This window comes from Agelaius tricolor, unplaced genomic scaffold (genome assembly GCF_023055355.1).
Source record: "Agelaius tricolor isolate 1412-34295 unplaced genomic scaffold, bAgeTri1.0.p SCAF_1, whole genome shotgun sequence".
In the NCBI taxonomy this organism is placed as follows: Eukaryota; Metazoa; Chordata; class Aves; order Passeriformes; family Icteridae; genus Agelaius; species Agelaius tricolor.
Genome location: NW_027269261.1, coordinates 66,867,458 through 66,881,314, shown reverse-complemented (window position 1 = coordinate 66,881,314; position 13,857 = coordinate 66,867,458). Strand labels below are relative to the sequence as shown.

Genomic DNA, 13,857 nt, shown 5'->3' with positions numbered 1-13,857 from the left:
GCATATTCCAGATAAATACCAGTAATTCTATATTCTAGAGAAATTTTCTCACTGTATTTATGCTCATTTTTAGAGCACTAGAGTATGTATGGCAAAATAGTGTCAGCTCTGAGGGCAGCTATAGAGCAGCTTCAAATATTGGATAGCATTTTATTGTCCCAATTGGCCCACAGTTTTTCCCAGAGGAGGTATGTATCAATATGTAGTCAATATATAGATCAGTGATTGATCATTTCCTGTTTCTTTTGGTAACACCTCAGGAGGAATTTCCAGATATGTTCAGAAGTCTGTTAGCCCTAGATTGAAACCCAATTATTTAAGCTAATGCCACACAATTTTTATTGGTGATTCTCTAAATCACTTTTTGTTTCCCTTATAGTTTACTGGCAGATATAAGAAGTTTTGCAAAAAACTGGGAACAGTGGGTTGCTTCCTCTTTGGAAAATCTACCAGAAAGCCTGATAGATAAGAAATTGCCTATTGCACGAAGATTTGTTTCCTCCCTGAAACGACAGACATCATTCCTACACCTAGCACAGGTAAACAGAATAAGATTATACATTCGAAAATGTGTCAGTTGTAGTCATTGTACCTTTCTGGCTATGAGATACAATACATTATTTTTTCAAGGTTGACCTTCAGCCATGGAAGACTTAAATCTTGTAGTTTTAACCATGAAATTAGAAAGTGACCATAAATAGATCTGACCGGAACTTCAAACTTTTGTACCAGAAAAGAGAGCAAGGAGCATGGTTATAATGAACTGCCACCACGGGAACTATTTTCAATAAAACAATCAAGTGGAATATTTGTGTATTTTGCTTAGTACCAAATTGGAAAAATACTGGATGATCCTTCTTGCTTAGCAAAGATTCACTGCCTTGTCCATGGCTATTTCTATTTGAGTTTTAAGTGGAAAGAAGAAATGGGAGTGACAGGTAGTTGGAGACTCCAAGGCTTTGTTGTCAGGATACAGGTATCTGCAATTAGGAGTCACCTCCATGTGATGGTTTTGTAGATTATCCAAAAGGATACAATGCCTTTCAAGAAACTTCCTTCCGTGCTGGCATCTTGGGCTTTGAGGTGGTGGTCCTCATGAATAACTGTAGGCACACCAGAGATTCATCTTGATCTGTTTTTCTCTTTCATAAATACAAAAGCAGTATATAGGTGATCTTGTGAAGATAATCTGATAGGAAGGCACATTAGAAGAGCATCAGGAGTCTAATGAAAGGGAGACATCTCATCTGACCTGGTATGATCCTGCCCAGCCATAACGATAAAATTAAACATAATATGATTCTTCTCTGAGCATTTTTTTGGGTGCTCCCCAGGTTTTGGCTGGGATAGAGTTAATTTTGTTCATCATAGTATGGGTCTATATTTTGGATTTGTACTAGAAACTATTGATAATTCAGGGCTATTTTAGTTACTGCTGAGCAGTGTTTACACACAGCCAAGGTCTATTCTGCTTCTTACACCATATTGTGAGCAGGTAAGTTGCAAGTAAGCTAGTAAGTTGGAGGTGCACAAAAATCTAGCAGGTGACATAGCTGGGACAAGGATAAGGATATTCCTTACCACAAATCAACAATAAAACTGGGGAGAAATTTGATAGGGGATCACTGCTCAGGGACCTGGCTGGGCATTGGTCAGTTGGTAGTGAAAAATTGTTTTAATTGTTGTTTTTTTAGTGTTTCTTTTAAACTTTTCAATTATTATTGTTGTTGTTATTTTTATTATTTCTTAAAAAAAATATCAAACTGGTTTTAACATTACCAAAAAGTTTTCTTACTTTTATTCTTTAATTTTCTCCCCCATCCCTTGGCAGGGTATGGAGTGAGTGAGTGGCTGTGTGGTGCTGAGCTGCCAGCTGGGGCAAAACTACAGCAGGGTCTCAGCATTTTACCTTGCTTTCTCTTGCAGATTGCTCGGCCAGCTCTATTTGATCAGCACGTGGTGAATTCCATGGTGTCAGATATTGAAAAAGTTGATTTGAATAGTATTGGTTCTCAGGCCCTCCTTGCAGTTTCAGGGAGCACAGACTCTGATGGGGAAGTTTACAGTGAATGTAAGTCCATGGTGATATATTTTTACCATTAGAAGTACATTCTTTCATTCCATGCCACACCAGTCTACTTGGGCTGACTGAGACAGGGCACTCATAGACTCTGCTTTCTCGAATCTAGTTCACCATAAACTTCAGTAGGTTAAGAAAACCAATTAGTTGCCCTAGCATGTCCTACAAGAACAGAAGCTTGTGCTGGAAAGTTATCTCAGCTAGATGACTTTGGGTGGTTGCTGAAAAATTCATTTACATGTCAGTTGCAAACCTCTTTTGAAACTTGGCCCTATCCTATGTGGGGATATTGAACAGATCAGTTCTTGAAAGGTTTGTCTGAAATTCCATTTCATTTTGGCCTAATGTAATGGATATTTGAACTAGTTTACTTTTTCTTTATTTAATCATATTTTCTGCTGAAAGTTGAGCTTGAAAAATATATGTAATTTTTTATTTAGTGTAGCAGCTATTTTCATACACAAAATAGAGAGAAGTATAAATTTTGAGGTAGTAATTTTCATATACATTGTTGAAAAATAGATATAGTCATTTTCTCTGTTAAAAAGAGAACTTTGTCATAGGAGTCACGTTGATCAGGGTTTCAAGAGCTGAAAGGAATAGCAATGTGTTGTCCTGTAACTATTATTACTTTGATTATGAAAGGTTGTTCTCTTTAATGATTCACAATCCTATTCACATTTTCATTTGAGTTGCCCCTATCCCATATTTTGTGTAGTTATTTTTTATTTTATTCTTTGTCTTCTTTCACATTGGTTAAAAAAGAAAATAAGAAGAGAAAGCTGGTCCTTCAGGCACTTTTTTGAAAATGGGAATTTAGGAAAATAACTTTATATCCTATTGTGAGAAACTTGTAAAATATGAAAGAAACATAAAACACTGCAGATCTGTAACATTACAGAGAAAGCTTTATGCACGTGTAGTACTAGAAAGGTTTGTGAGATTGAATCTTCAAAGGAATGAAAAATACAATAATCTTCTTTTGCTTTTATTTTCTTATAAAACCATATTGTCTTACAACCTGTATCATTGTAATGCTTAAGTAATTAAAATGCATATGTGTGATGGATGTATGTGTGCTTGCTTTGCTGGGGAATTACTTATTTCTTTACTGCTCTAATTCTTTGATTTTCCTTTCCATGCTACAATATTGTCATATGGCTGGTGAGTGGCTTTTTCTCATGTTCGGAATAGAGTGCAATGATATGTTCTCCTTTTTACATGGTAGATGACTCTATTACAGTGTTCCAAGAACTGAAGGACCTCCTAAAGAAGAATGCCACTGTGGAATCATTTATTGAATGGTTGGATACTGTGGTTGAGCAAAGGGTTATCAAGGTACCTTTCAAATGTTCTGCCTGACTCCAGACCAAATCTTACTCCCCTAACTCCTTATGCAGTCCCATTGATTTTCCACAAGGAATTTTCATCTTTGCTCCTATCTCCTTTACTGTGACTGGGAAGTTTGTAATATGGTGTCAAAGGTTCCTGTGATATTAGTCCAAATTAATCATGCTGAGCAGTCTTACATGTGTGACAAACTAGGAGGTATTGTAGCTAAGACACTAAAGTCAGCACTTTCACAAACTGTACATGACAGAAACCCTGTGACCTTATGTGTGCCTGCAGAATCGCAGGGGGATTGCTCTGAGTAAGGTGAGCAAAAGTTGTTTCTTAGAGAAGCAATTCTCTCTCCCATGGCATTTAAGTGGTACTGTGTGGTATAAGTTACTGCAGCAGGTGGATTCAGAAGTAGCTAGCCTCCTGAAGGATTTCTACATTTCAGGATGGAAGATACAGTTTTGTAGCTTTGTAAGGTGCTTAACTCAGTAATTGATGGTTTTGATGGGATTCCCCTTCCCATCTCCAATTACCAAGATGCATTTTCATCACAAGTATTTTAAATATATGTAGTTGTGTAGGGATTAATAAACTACAGCTCAGAACAAAAGAAAGGATTTTTTCTTATAGCTAAGTAAAATAAATTTACCCAATTTGTGTCTCTAATTACTGTAAACTAGTAGAATAAGGTGTTACATATTGTTGGCTAATAGCTGAACACTGGTCTTCTCATCAGACTTTTTTAAACTGAAAATGCAATATCTTATTCATCATTTTGGGTAGGATCTTGATATGGATGGGTGCAAAAGGATAAGATTATACAGTTAGCATCAACTGGCTGGCAGAAGAGAGACTGCCACTTACAGGAAAACCATAGGCATGCCCTTTTTCCTTTCTTTGCCTGTTTTCCCAAATTTCAGTGGAGGCAGGGATAATTTCTTTCTTTTTAAAGTACTCTGAGTTTCCTAACAATTGCTGACACATGAGCAGCACAGTGAGGAGCTTTGGATTACTCAGGGCAGCAGAGCCAAAGTCCTCACACCGAGAAATCTCCCTAGGCAAAAAAAAATCCCATTGAAGCTGAGTAATCTCAATAATTTTAGACTGGAGTCTAAATTTCATTCCACAATTTAGAAGACAATTCCTGATAAGCAAAGCAGGCAGAAAAGGTGAAGCAATTTTCCATTCAGCATCTACTATGTGATACCATATTATTAAAGCTAATGATTATGCTTCCTAGCATTGCTTTCATGTACTTAAGGGAAGAAGTACCAACAAGTTTTGATATGAAGCTAGGTCAACTTGAGCAGAAGCTAATAATTTACAGAACACATAATCCTTCCACTGCTGTTTGCCTTCTGTTCATGCTAAAGTGTGGCTACTGTCAAACTCACACAACAGCTTCTTTCTGCCTGCTGTGTGAGAAAGTAACAGGGCATTCATGTTGCCACACAAACAAATCATTGCCAGAGCAAAGTGACTGTATGAAATGAGCAGTATTAAAAGCATCACTTTGATCATCATGATGGTATCATACCATTCTGTAAGAGAAATTCTGACCAGTATTACACAGATTAAATTAGAGTTCAAAGACTAATTTCTATTCCCCTTTATTATGGAATAACAGTCCCAGAGGGTGGGACCTTCCTTCCTTCCTCCCTCCCTGCCTCCCTCCCTCACCTGCATAGTTACAGAACAACTTGGCACCTTTAGTAGTAGACTATGGAGTAATTTATGTCCCATCAGGGCCCAAGCAGTAAGCAGTTTGCTTCATCTGACTTTGACAGACAACATTCTGTGATTGCACTGGAAGGAGAGAATGCTGCTGTTTTACCAAGTTAGGTCACAGAGCAGGGATATAGTTTGAATCAGGCAGCTTGATTCACTCTGCCACATCAGCCTGAGTTAAGGAGTCCTTGATCTCTCAAGGATATTCAATTCCTCTCTCCTGTTGGCAGAAAGCAAGTGAGCATACCTAACAGTATTTCACTGTTCTCTTTCAGGCAAGCAAGCAAAATGGGAGGTCTTTAAAGAAGAGAGCTCAGGACTTCCTTCTGAAATGGAGCTTTTTCGGTGCTCGAGTCATGCATAACCTAACTCTAAACAATGCATCAAGTTTTGGTACCTGAGCTTTATAAAAACACTCATATTTTGTACATCTATTTTAAGCACTTACCAGCTTTCCACTGTTTCCTCTTCTGAGGAACACATCCTAATCTAAAAATTCTTTGATCAAAGCCACAAATACTGTTTGATGTATTTTTCAAACTAATATTTCACAGTGAATGCTAGCAATATTTTTTGCTGGTAACCTGTGTCATAAGGTTGTTTGTAAATGGTATTTTTCTTTTGACTTGCTGTTTTGATACTGCTTTGATACTTAAGTGCTAGAAGCTTTGTTTGTTTTAATATGACAATGATTGCATATCATTATAAGAGACAAAAGATTTAAATTATTGGTTTTTCCTGTGGATAAGTTTGGTAAAACAAACACTGTTGTATATAAGTTCTTGTGCATGATATGTTTTAATAAAAGCAAAAGAAATTTGGCAGTCACCACGCACTTAATTCTGGAATCAGCAGATGATTGATTTAATAGTTTGTGGCTTTTAAAAATTAAGGGTCACATATGCATCTTTAGGAATGTTTACATTTTTGGGAACATTCAGAAACAACCTTATATAAGAGAGAAGATGGCAGAGCAAGTGAAACAAACTCTAGTACATAATGTCATATGTTTAGTCATAGGTACATTGTTATCTAAAATTCAGAGGGTAATTGAAATGACTGGATGGACACATACATTTTTTTAATGTGATATATCCTTGAAATAAGGTCAAAGACTTTACCAGTTATTGTCTGATTATTTAACACAAGGCAAACAGAAATAAAGCAGAGGCATTCTAGCAGACTTCAGCCTTATCTAGTTCCACTGTGTGCTCTCTTCAAGTATAAAGCATGTCTCACTTTCATCAGTATTTTTCTTTGATGTAATTAGTGGTCAAATAGCCTACAGGACAGTAAACAATTGAGCTAGGTGGGCCAGTGCAAAGAGAGATTAGAGCTAGAAGTTAGGCACTATTCCTTGTTGGTCTTGCCAGGTCATTTAAAGTCCACAATTATTTGTTTGTTTCACTGGCTTCTTGTGGAGTGGTGAGAGATGGTCACAAAGATAACTCAGCTACTCTCTCTCTTTCTCCTCCAAAAGGTTCTTTTCATTTGATCCGCATGTTACTAGATGAGTACATCCTGCTTGCCATGGAGACACAGTTCAATAATGACAAAGAACAAGAACTCCAGAATCTACTGGACAAATACATGAAGAATTTAGGTAACTAGAGCTTGCTTCTTTTGCATGTACTCTGGTATGTTTAGAAATTGATGTATTTGTTCAAGCAGAAGCAAGTTTACTGTGTTCTCCTGAAGGTGTGGTTATGTGCAACATTGTCAAATTCACCTGAAAAGTTTGTGATCATTCACTCAGCAATTCATTCCCACCTTCCTACCACAGTTCACTTAATAACATTCTATTGGAATGTCAATACTAAGGATCACTGAAGTTATCTTGGATACAGCAAAGACTTACATTTGAAGGGCCATGAACTGAAGTGTGAAAAGAAGTATAAGTAGCAGAAAGGGCAGGAATTCCTAGTTCAGTTTTTCCCCAAAGCTTAAATATGTAATTACAACTTGAACCAGGGATCTATTAAATGTTACCAGAGTGCAAATATCCTTTCAAAGTTGGAACACAAGTTTGGAGCCCTATTTACCATGTAGTTGAACTATTACTATATGGAAGAGAAATAGAATTATTTGAAAACAGTATCCTTAGCATTTTCCATCTACCAGGCTTCTTCAAAGTTAGGCAGTTTGAAATTATATGTTCCAGGTCCTTTGCTATAAAAAGAATGAAGATTGATTTGAATCAAGTTTTGGTCCATTAATCATAATCCACCAATCAACTTTGGTCAAGTTAATCATTAAAAATCCATTGAAACTTCAGAAACTTGCAGAATTATTTTTTATTGGCATTAGCACTGGCAGTCAATCCTTAACTTTTTGGTTGTTGCTACTCTAAATCTGCACTTTGCTGCAGGAAACATGCATAGAATTTGTCTGACAGTAAGTCTGCACTTCTTTCAATTCAGCCTCCAGAAGAAAAACTTGGCCTGTGTGACAGTTGCCTTATCCTTGTGTGTTTAGGTGAAGTACTTGAAACCATAAGGTAAAATCATGGTTTCCTCTGAAGAACAGCAAAACTGACTTTATCAATTGTCTGCAAAAAACTGAAGAACTCTTGAGTATAACAATTACTTTTCTCTAGATATCAATATGAAAAGAGAGTTCAGGCATTCTAAAGTTGCCATTGTTCATTCTTTAGGAAGAAATGCCGATCCTGATTCACCCTTAATGCACTTTATTTGACTTCATTGTTGACATTTACTTCAAGGGAACAAATCTGATTCATACTTTCAATATAATGGCTTCAGTAAGGAGCTGAAACTGTGTGATATAGATCTGTGGTCAGGGAAAATGATACAAACGTAACTTGTGTGCAGTGAGGAAACGTAACAGCCAACAAGGGTTTTCATTTACCCTTCCAGATGCAAGCAAAGCCACCTTCACTGCATCACCAAGCTCTTGCTTCCTAGCAAATCGCAACAAAGCCGCTCCTCTGCCCAGTGACACTTCAGTCAAAAATGAGTGCCTAGGAGAGCAAACCTACGTGCCCTTGTCAGCTGGCCAGCCCAGCAGTGCACCTTCTGGCCTCAACCCCTTCACCACAGGAGATGGGGAGAGTATGCAGCTGACAGGTGTGTATCAACTCTTCCAGCTTCCCCTTCCCTAATTTGATTGTTAGTCTTTCAGTTAGTGGTAACATGTTGCTGTAGGAGGAACAGTGACCACATGCATTTATGAAGACCTCCAGTAAACAACATTTCATGAACTCACCTTGTGTGGTGATTTACAGAAGTCAGCAATTGTAATTACCCTGCCAGTAAAAGTTCCTCTTGGAAAAATGGTAAAACTATCTTAGAACTCTTGGCTTGGCGAGGTTCTTGTGAATAGAGAATGAACAGTAAACCTGGAGAACATAAGGAATGTAACTATTGGGAATTCCCACTGAATGTGACACCTCAAAGCTGGAAAATTAAAGGGAGAAGCTTTATACCCTGAAGCCATGAAATAAAAGCTGTGAATTATATAGGTGGGGGGCAGTGCATATCTTTTGTAAAGGTTTCAAATGATAATCTGCACTTCATTAGATGGTTTGTGTCTTAACAGCAGTACTGAGGTATGGACACTAATCACAGTTAATGTTTATTTATTCCAGATCAAATGGAGCTGTCTCAAAGCACTGGTCACCTCATGACTCCACCCATTTCACCAGCCATGGCCAGCCGAGGAAGTGTTATCAACCAGGGGCCAATGGCTGTGAGACCTCCCAGTGTAGATCCCATGTTATCGACACATTCACAGTGCTCTTCCTACTCAGAACCCCTTTATCAGACTCTGTCACAGACTAATCAGAATTACTATGGAAACAATTCCAATTACCAGGCTATGTTCAGGACACAGGCCCATTCCACTTCAGGAGTTTACGACCACAGAGCAGAGCCCAGCCGATTCAATGCCTTGAGTGAACAGCAGTTCTCCAGAGACTACTTCAGCAACAGTTGTGCTGTGTCTCCCTACAATGCCAGATCCCCTTCCAGCTATTGTCCCTCCAACATGTCTCAGGACACACACAATATGCAGTTTCTGAATAGCGGGAGTTTCAATTTCTTGAACAACTCAGTGTCTACATGTCCAGGAGCAGCTTATCCTGCTAACGCTTCCAATGGTATTAATACATATTTTCTTCTTCCTTTTGTTTCTCTTTCATTGCTGAAGTAAAACACTTTTTCTCTGCCTTTTTTTTCTGTGGAAGATGCATTTCAGCTTTTATTTTTACATTCCTGTTTTCCACTTCTCTGATAACACACAGAGATTGTAAAGCATCCTAATAAGCTACTTAAGGGTTTATTTTCCTCTGGTGAATCCTCAGGTGACCTCAAATGCATCTGCTGCCCTATGTAATCTTCCTTTGGTATCATCACCAAATCTTGCACAAAGGAAGCAAAACCAGGATGATCTTATGGTTTAACAATCTCTTGAAAAGCCCCCAAAACATTTGCTGTGAAACAGAGCAGACACAAGATAGCTTACCTCAGGGATCAGCATAATGGATCGTTTGAGTTGCAGGGTGGAAAGAAGTATAAAAATGTGCACTAGCAATAGTTTGGGACTTTGTCCCTCTCATTTCTCATACTTCAAATGTAAAATTACTGCTTCAGAGGTATAGTCAGCAAAACACCTCCCTCTTCTGGAGGAAAGGCACAGTGGAAATGTTACTTTCATATGGATTTGTCTATGCAGGGAGTACATATTACCCTGCAGATTTTCTTTCCATGTATGCTTTCCTTCATCATAAGTTTCAGAAGGAAGCACTGAACTGTGCTTATGACTCCCCGTGGTGTCTCTTAAGGCCAATGATTGCAGGCTATGTTTGATTCTGAACTTAGAAGGAAAGAAACTGAAGACATGACTGAACCCTTATCATATTTTGGTTTCCTTGTTACCACCTCTCTTTTGGGTCATCTTTACATATGCTGCTTATTTTCCTGAGCTGTGTGTGTATATAAATAATCTTATTGTGAAGAGCTTCATCCAGTAACAAGTACTGTTTTTCCAAGGTTATCACAGGCTCATACACTACCCAGTCATTCCATTCATCTTCTTTTTTTTAAATCTTCAATTAGGATATTATGGAAACAGCATAAACTATTCAGAATCTCACAGACTTGGAACAATGGTGGACCAACACGTTTCTGTAATCAGCAGTGTCAGCAGTATTCGGCCACTGCCATCCTACAGTGATGTACATGATCCACTGAATATCTTGGATGACAGCAGAAGAAAACAAACAGGCTCCTGCTACTCAGAGTCTTCACCTTCAATAGTCTGCCGGACCCCTATGCGTAAGTACAGCCAACAACTGAGGAGCAGATGTGAACTTTTAGTATCCTATCAAATGCTGAGTGTTTAATTGTAGCTCACATACACAATATATGAAATGCAACATAGAGATGAAGCAGCTTGGTACTTAGGATGAGTTTTCTTTAAAACTGAGTTTAATAAATTTGCTTTGAGGTCTATAATCTGTTGTCCAGGAGCAGTGGAATGATTCACCTGAGTTGCATAAAAATGTGTATTAGGAAGCACTTTCTGATTATTAAGTTAACTAATAATAGACTGGGCTTTTCTAGGGTCTCTTGGAGATGCTTACTGTCAAACAGATCAAATGTATCCTGGGTCAGGGGTGTCTCAGTATATACTTCCTGTGCTCTGGTCCCCCATTCTATGCTTTAACAACTGTGTAATAGGCAATGCTCCCACTGACAGCGAATTTTAGGCAGAAATACCCAATCCCGAAGGGTTTATTTTGGTATATGTCTTAAACAAATAGCAGCCAAGTTTGGTCTCACATTCCAAAATGGGTTGCATGGAAGACATGAACTATAGCATTTTATTTCTAGACAAGATTAAATCTACCTACTGCTTACCTGTTAATCCTGCACAGAACATCAGACATTTTTGTCTGTCAGATGATGTACCTCATAGATAGGCGTTTCCATCAAATGAAATTGGATTGTGATGACTGTGATTTCTGTTGAATTCAATAAATTGAAAACTTGCAGTGATGGTAACCTTTTCTCCTCACAGCTTCAAACTTGCAAACCACATCTTCATCACAGTGTATGTATGGAGCATCTGGTCAGTTCCCTTCCCAGGAAAATCTGGAGGTCCATGCCCCACCAAGCAGAGATATGGTGCCATCTTTACCACCAATCAACACTGTCTTCATGGGAGCAGCTGCTGGAGGAACCTAACTGAGAGAGACATGTCTGTGCCCTAAGCTTTCTTTCCAATCCCAGACATTAAGGCTATGATGATAATTCCCTTCCAAGTTGGTGGAAGATAAAAGTAGTACATATAGTGTTAAAGAAGCCATTTTAGCAATGTTATCAGCCCTGCACACACAAAAAATAGCGATATTTAGATTGGGTCCTGCTTATGAATCTCTCAGGATTGTTCTCACCACTATAGCTTTTCAGTCAGAAATTCAGGGTAAGCAGAAAGAGACAGTGATTCTTGCATGCAAGAATAAGTTGTAAAGAAATTATTACATCTATTCCTAATTTATTAAAAATGCTATTTTAGTCTTTCACTTATATCTTTTTTTATATATATAAAATGTTTATTTAATGCCTGTGTTGCTCATTATTTATTAGGACCACAGAGTAACTGTTTACTTTCTCATATTTGACAGATTGTCAAATGTATGTATCCTACCTCCTATGGAAATGTTTACAAGGTCAGTTTTACTGTTTTAAATGAAACTAAGCCAAACTCTAAAGTTTTTTTACTGTTGTGCTCTGGAAAGTCAATTTCAAATGTTTAGTGCCTACTTGTGTAAGTGAAAGTCCTCAGGAAATAAATAAAACATATTATGGAAATTTTATTTCTTTTCCTCTTAAAATAAAACCAACAAAACATGCAAATATCATAAGCTAAGTAACTGCAGTAGCCTGCTACTGTAGCTGGATAACTGAAGGAAATGAAACTATGCCACTAAATGTCATGAGATTTCAGAATTACCTCTGGTACAAGTCCAGATGTTTTTCTGATGGAAATCCATAAAAATATGTTCATCAGCTTTCACTGATTTAGGGAAACTATGTAAACTGAGACTGAAAGTAATAAAGATTATTAAAAAATTTTTCAACCCTTCAATAGCTATTTTAATTTTTAAAAGTGTTTTACAGATGCCATGATAATCTGTGCACAAATACACATTTGTTTATGGTTCTGGAGAAGCCGAGAATATTCTCTAGTGGTGTTAGAGAGGACAGAGAAGAGAACACACTAGACAAACTTCTTCTATGCATTCATGAAATAGCAGGTGTTATTTTATACTCAGATTATCCCAACACCAGATTCAGGTTTGGATTTAAATCCATGCCCATTCAGTCCATTAAATATATGCTGAATATTGTGGAATTGAAGAAAAGTGCATTTTTGGTGAAGGAAAATGGATGATACCAGGATGCAGTTTTTCTTTCTAATTCTGTAAAACTTCCTTCAGTATCTCTCTATCATGAGAAATCTGCAGAAAAGCAATCAAAAACACTGACTGGACTAGGTTGCGAATAATTCTGGATATGAAACACTTTATGTAGAAAAAAGACACCATAGTTCAGTAATTGAGAAGTGGAAGACTTCAGCTCAATTGCTTCCTAATTCAGGATGAAGACTTAGGCTGTGACCAAAAGTACCATAACAGTGCAAGAAAGCTTTGGCTTCTGTACAAATTCATGATGAGATGTAATGGTAACACAGATTGTTCAATATTTACTGGACAAAGCTTTGTAGCAAATGAAGTACTGCAAAAGAGTTCTTTCTTCATGACTGTTTGGGATGTATTTTGTCCAAAAATTAGTCCTATAAAAGTCAGGTTCCCTCCCTATGTATGCAGGTGACCTCCATAGTCAGTGACAGGAGAGGAGATACCTCCTGTTCCAAGGAGTTAAGATGGGGAGTACAAAGGTAAGGGATATGCCACTAAAGCAAGGAATATGCCACTATCCTGAGGTCCTTGGCTCCCTCAGCTAACCAGTGACATGGCACAAATAAGTAATTTAAGGTCAAAACTTCCAGGCTGTTGAATGTATGTGAGGGGAATATGTAGAATTTAGAGAAAGTAGGCAATCACTAGCAGACAGGGTCTTAGTCCATTAGGCTCTACATAAAAAGAACTCTGTGTACATAATTTCTCAAATGGGGTATCGGATTCATATGCAGCATTTCCAGTAATTTTCTTGTTGTTATGCGAACCATTTTGCACTGGGGTTTGTTGGATTTTTTTGGGCTCCCCCCCAATAAATTACTGTGTCTGCACATCATCTGAGATAAGATATGATCATATGTCATTACATGTGCAGATTCTCCAGAATTCTGCAGAACACAAAGTTGCATAAAGTATCACACTGTTGGAAATTGCAGTTCATTGTCAAGAGCAAAGAGCAATAAAAATATTGTAATATTCAAATAGCCAGTTGAGAGAATTCTCTCAGTGCTGCAGAACAAAACAAACCCATCATAATTGTAACTAGCAAAACCAAATGAGAAATTTCCCTTTTTTGACCCATTAGTTCAATCAAATAAATGGTTTGATGAATTCAGTACATTTGTCTGTATAAAATGAAATAACTCATAGCTTTTGTGTATAGCCCATGGGAAGATTTTTATCTTTTGTGTTGTAACAGCATTACAGTAAATTATATGAAGAATTAATGGAGTCACTGTTTGGTGGTTTCGTATTAGTAACTTCA

At 37.6% G+C, this 13,857-nt stretch overlaps 1 protein-coding gene across 1 annotated transcript in view; it reads left to right on the top strand.

Moving 5' to 3' along the window:
• RFX6 (regulatory factor X6) overlaps positions 1-12,251 on the top strand; it is a 33,629-nt gene extending 21,378 nt beyond the window's left edge. The window contains exons 11-19 of the mRNA XM_071438126.1: positions 380-539; positions 1,927-2,071; positions 3,309-3,418; positions 5,425-5,542; positions 6,630-6,752; positions 8,026-8,235; positions 8,757-9,266; positions 10,225-10,443; positions 11,189-12,251. Coding sequence (XP_071294227.1) covers positions 380-539; positions 1,927-2,071; positions 3,309-3,418; positions 5,425-5,542; positions 6,630-6,752; positions 8,026-8,235; positions 8,757-9,266; positions 10,225-10,443; positions 11,189-11,355 — 1,762 coding nt within the window. The 3' untranslated portion in view covers positions 11,356-12,251. The remainder of the gene's footprint in view (positions 1-379; positions 540-1,926; positions 2,072-3,308; positions 3,419-5,424; positions 5,543-6,629; positions 6,753-8,025; positions 8,236-8,756; positions 9,267-10,224; positions 10,444-11,188) is intronic.
• Positions 12,252-13,857: the final 1,606 nt, after the last annotated feature.